At 47.6% G+C, this 6,000-nt stretch overlaps 1 protein-coding gene across 1 annotated transcript in view; it reads left to right on the forward strand.

Annotated features, from left to right (window-relative positions):
* Nucleotides 1–6,000, forward strand: part of nuak1b (NUAK family, SNF1-like kinase, 1b) — a 29,030-nt gene that overhangs the window by 13,333 nt on the left and 9,697 nt on the right. The window contains exon 3 of the mRNA XM_063197120.1: nucleotides 4,356–4,507. Within this exon, the coding sequence (XP_063053190.1) occupies nucleotides 4,356–4,507 (152 nt within the window). The remainder of the gene's footprint in view (nucleotides 1–4,355; nucleotides 4,508–6,000) is intronic.

The following is a 6,000-nucleotide window of genomic DNA, read 5'->3' on the forward strand; positions in this document are numbered from 1 at the left end:
AAGGCGCTTTTAGCTCATTTGCCCCGTCTGTCGCCAGCAGGATAATTCATAACCCCGTAACCTCATTTTGGGATTCATTCACAGAGCAGTTTACACCCGCTAGTCTGAAAGCTGTAGCCCTAAAACAAAATGGACTGAGACAGGAAAAATACTGTGTTTTCCACTGACCTACAAAGTAGTGTACCACCCAGATTAGACTAGACAGGGCAGAATAGAATAGAATAGAATAGAATAGAATAGAATAGAATAGAATAGAATAGAATAGAATAGAATAGAATAGAATAGAAAATAATAGAATAGATTCAATGGAACTTTTGAAATCCTTGTGTCCCTTGAGAGATCACTGGGATCCCAGCGACAAATCACCAAATAGTAGTAGACACTGAGAAAATGGTGCATGAATATTGCACAGGTATGTGTAAATAAATAAGGATACAGATCTTACCCATCTGAATTTGTGATAGCTCCTTGCCCACCCTTGCAGTAAATATAGGCTGCCTGGTACCACTACTGTCTAGTGGTTTGGTTTGATGATATGTTTGAGGTCAGCATAATTAGACTGACTGCACTCATGAGTCAGCTATGTCACAAGAATGGACATGTAAGTAAGTGTGTTAGTGCAAGGGGGTGTTCAAGAATACTCATTCAGAGAGCATCACACACACACACACACACACACACACACACACACACACACACACACACACACACACACACACACACACACACACACACACACACACACACACACACACACACACACACACACACAAACAACCCAACCACTCACGTATAGGCCTGGTGCACTTAGCGACACCCAGACAATAGGGTAGTGCTAATTAACAGACCTCTACAAAAGCTCTCCAGAACAAAGCAGGAGCAGGGCAGGGGGAGGCCAGGGGAGGGCAGTAGGCAGTGCCTGTGTCTAATGGCGGCTGTATTAGCCAGGTAATTATCCCATTCAGGGGGTAAGGAGGAGATCATAGGGTCAACGCTAACGAGGGCCTAGCACAGCTAGTATTACGCCCTCCTCTCCGACTCCGCTAGCCAACCAGAGTCAGGGTGGCGCTGAATCACATTCTGCCAAATAGGGTGTGGCCCCCTGGCTTAATATGCAACTTACAAGGGAGGTCAAATTTTATGTTTTTAAAGGGTAAAAATTATAAATGTAGCCTACTATAGAATATGAAAGTGCACGACTGATCCATATGCTTTTCAGAATGGCAAACTGAAGTGAACTGATCTTTATCAATCAATCAATCAATCAATCAATCAATTAATCAATTAATCATTCAAAATGTATTTATATGGCAAATTATTGTACCCAATTGTCATTCAATGTCTAATGTGCTCTAGTGGGAAGGAAGAAAGTGGACTATGGACATACAGAGTAGAGGGGACACTCGATGACTAAAACATCCCCACAGTCACATCACATCCCACGACTTTGCTGCTTGTCACCCTTCTCCTTGACAACCCTTTGTTTGTTGCCATGGTTACAAGCTCTGCCAAAGCTCCACAGGGTAATCAAGCAAGCACCGACAGGAGCAGATAGATGCAGAATTAGCATAGCTTTTACGTGAGGAGAAACACGTCTCAGGTTGGCCTATACTCAGGGACGAAACAGGAAAAGAATCTACAGGAGGGGAAACGACCAAAAACCAGTTGGAGAAGACGTAGAATTAGTGCTGTTGGTATGTGAGAAGAAGACACACATGTCTCAAGTAGTCAGACATGAAACAGCGGAATGGAGGCAATAAACTGGAAAAAAGCTGGCTAAAGGCAGGCAAATAAACCATTTCTAGCAGAGGCAGATTCAGCACTGTTGGTATGTGAGTTGAATTCACATACGTTTACATACGTTATACAAATACACAGACGTTTCAGGTAGTCGGGGATGAAATGGAATGAGAAGTCTTAAAAAGATAATGAAAGGCTAGCAAAAGGATATCAAAGAACAAAGAGACAGCTGGGAGTAGGGACAGAATTACAGCATTGTTGGTACGTGAGGAGAAAGGAGACACCATCTCAGGTAGTCAAGGATCAAACAGGAAGAGAAATAGACAGCAACCTCATCACAGGAGGGCAAATAGCCAAAAGTTGGTAAAGAAGACATCCAAAATGTCAGGGTCAAAGATTCAGCAGTAAGTACAAGCTGTGCTTTGCTGACTGTGGCCGACCTTGGTTACTTAGTTGCAACCCACCACACGCACACACACGCACACACACGCACACACACGCACACACGCACACACGCACACACACACACACACACACACACACACACACACACACACACACACACACATATCCCTGGCTGTCTCGTTGGACCATGTGAAAAGGTGCTTAGCGGGAAGGTCAGGAATGTGAGAGACGGCTGCCGTGTCTCCTGACATGATGAGCAGTGCACTGATTTACTGTCCTGGGAAACAGACCTGGCCCAGCAAAAGCACACAGACACACACAGACACACACACACATGCACACACACACGCAAGCTTACACACACACACGCAAGCTTACACACACACACATGCACATACGCAAGCTTACACACACACAAACATGCACATACGCAAGCTTACACACACACACATGCACATACGCAAGCTTACGCACACACACACACACACACACACACACACACACACACACACACACACACACACACACACACACACACACACACACACAACACACACACACACACACACACACACACACACACACACACACACACACACACACACACACACACACACACACACACACACACACACACACACACACACACACACACACACACACACACACACACACATCCACCTTTAAGTATTTGAAGTAAGTAGGTAGTTAATTTCCCACTACTACCTCAGACATTACAGAGTATGGCAGAATCACAAACACGTTGTCTATAGCATCATGCATGTCCTAACCGTCGGCACACCCACACAGACTAAGAATCTCGCAAACTTACACACACAAGCACACGGACACATAGATATTCACTTTCGGACATGCAAACCCCTTTTGACTATTTGCCAAGAAAGACGGCCGACACACATGCATGTACAAACGTACACACACACACACACACACACACAAAGACAGACACACACACACACACACACACACACACACACACACACACACACACACACACACACACACACAGACACACACACACACAGACACACACGCCACAGCACCTCCCAGCAGTGTTGTTGGAAGCCCGAGCCCGAGCCAGACACGTGAGTGATGTGGGCGGCTGCCTCTGCTTGCCTGGCTGCTCTGGCTGATGTCATGGGCCGGGGGAGCGCTCGCTCGCTCACAAGGATGCGGTTAACCTCCCCCTGTAACGCAGCCAACGCTGGACTGGGAATCTGCCATACAGGGCATTTTCCCGGCAGGCTTCCGTTCTCTTTTTACCTGAGCCATAATGGACCAACCAATCGTGATATACGTACTACGAAAGTGACCTGTGCGCTGTATGTGAGGGGGGCCGGTCTAAGCCAAAAATGCCAGGGCTGTTTTTTGTTGTGGTCCCAGCCCAGCCTAGCCCTGAGCCCTACTCTCCTACCTCCAGCTCTCCTTCTTGGGTGGGGCTGCACTAGCTGCTTAAAAGCAGATTTAGCAGTTTGCGGCTTCAGGCGGTTTATATTGGCATGCTGAGAACCCATTGGAAGAGTGTATGGGTTTGTGTATGCGTAAGGGTACGGGACAATGGGCATGATTGGTGTGTGTGTGGGTGGTTGTTTGTGGGGGGATATAAGGTGCACTTGGTTGTGGTGGCAGTGGCTGTGGTGTTTATGTTTAGGGGGGAAAATAAATCAACCACCGCAGGAGGGTCATGGAAATGTAAAATGTGCATGTGTGTGTGTTTCACATTAACTGTGGAGCAAATTAGGTAAATGTCATTCCCGGGAGGTGTTGGTTTTTGTATTTTTTTAAAGACCCAGGTCAGGCCAAGGTCTGAGTCTTTTTTTCTACTGAAATACTGTAGGCTATTCACGATTGTCTTCTGTCACTCCAGTGTTTGAAAATCACAGACAAGAAAGTGATTGTGAATGAGACAAGTGCACTATGGGATTGATCGTTTGAAATGCTGTGTTCACGAGTGTCCTCTTTTCTTCTATTTGAGAAGCGACAGAGTCCAATACATATGTGATAGCAAACACTAACCTGACTGTACATACCTGACTCCCCGTCATACCTTCTTTCTGCAGTGCTTGAGAACACAGACAAGCAAGAGAGTGATTGTGAATAAGACAAATGCGACATTTGACCATAAACACTAATGTAAACCTACTTATATCTGTTTAACCTGTACCTACTCCTGTCTTGTGTCTCCGCAGTGTTTGAGAACAAGGACAAGATTGTGATAGTGATGGAGTACGCCAGCAAAGGCGAGCTGTACGACTACATCAGTGAGCGGCGCCGGCTGAGCGAGCGAGAGACGCGACACTTCTTTCGTCAAATCGTCTCTGCGGTACACTACTGCCACAAGGTACGGTATGGGCCTCCTCTCAGCTCCTCTAACTCATTGCATGAAAGAAAATGAGCAAATACTCGGACACGCACGCATGCATGCACGCGCACACACACACACACACACACACACACACACACACACACACACACACACACACACACACACACACACACACACACACACACACACACACACACACACACACACACACACACACACACACACACACACACACACACTCTTAGGGAAGAAAAATGGGATAAGGTACAATAGGCCTCCTCTGCACTTTCTCCAACTCTTTACACACAAGAACATTTACGACACAATGCTCATTCAAAGGGCTCATCACACAAAAAACCAAGAAAGGAACTTTATTTCCACTTTATGTTTTTCACTGTCATTGGAAAAAAGGGGAAATTCTGAGAAACGCCCATTGTTTTGCCAAGAAAAAAAACCCTCATGTTGCAAGTGAGCAATCCATCATGGAAGCCAGAGCTTATTGAATTAAAACCAGGTAGAGGAGGAATGGGGGGGCTATAGGAGGGGGGAACAAGGAGGGTGGGGGGGGGGGGGGGGGGGGGGGTGTTTACGGGCAAGACAACCTCGACATCAAACGCTTTCCCCCTTCATGTTTATGACAAACCATCGAGCATTGCAGCGGTCGCAGTAGGTCCACCCAAGGGTTCGCCCCCAGGGCCCTCGGGCCCCCGCCTCCTCCACGGCCTAGCCCAAAACGTGCCGTTATTTAATAAAGCCTAAAGTGAAGACGTCAGCTCCATAAGCATGTTATTCTTGGCCCCATCCTGATTTGGGCAGGAGGGAGGGAGGGAGGGAGGGGAAGGGGAGGAGGACTCTCCATGTGACAACCATGATGAATAACAGCTCTCTGCGTTGTCGTTCGATCGTTGCCCGATCGCTCTGCTGTCTATCAATGTGGTGCGCAAATGCTGTTACGACACACGTGGGGGCGGGGGTAGGGGTACGGGTGGGTGTGGGGGAGGTAGAGGTGCAGCCAAAAAGCACTTAAGAAGACAAGACAAGCCAAGTGGAGTGAGTGTGCTGTGCTGTTGTCTTTTGTCATTGATTTAATTTCATCTCCTCCCAACTTCATGTTGGAAGTGGCCAGCGCTGTTCTGCATCTCCGCTTCGACTCAACTCTGACTTGTCATCCGCCCTCCATACGTACACACACACAAACGCATACCGATGTGCTGCACACACACGTACACACACACACACACAGGGCCGCTGACAGCTTTGGCTGGGCAGGAGACAAAGGGCCCCCTGTCCAATACATATAATGTAATGAGGATGCAATGCTGGGCCCCCTCTCACCCCGGGCCCGGGACAACTGACCTGTTTATCCCATCTGACAACTTTTCTGCTCACACACACACACACACACACACACACACACACACACACACACACACACACACACACACAGTACACCCGACCCCACCCCACCCACCTCCGTTAGCAGTGGTTCTGTTCCATCCCTGCCCTGC

The sequence above is a fragment of the Engraulis encrasicolus genome, chromosome 4 (genome assembly GCF_034702125.1).
Source record: "Engraulis encrasicolus isolate BLACKSEA-1 chromosome 4, IST_EnEncr_1.0, whole genome shotgun sequence".
Classification (NCBI taxonomy): Eukaryota; Metazoa; Chordata; class Actinopteri; order Clupeiformes; family Engraulidae; genus Engraulis; species Engraulis encrasicolus.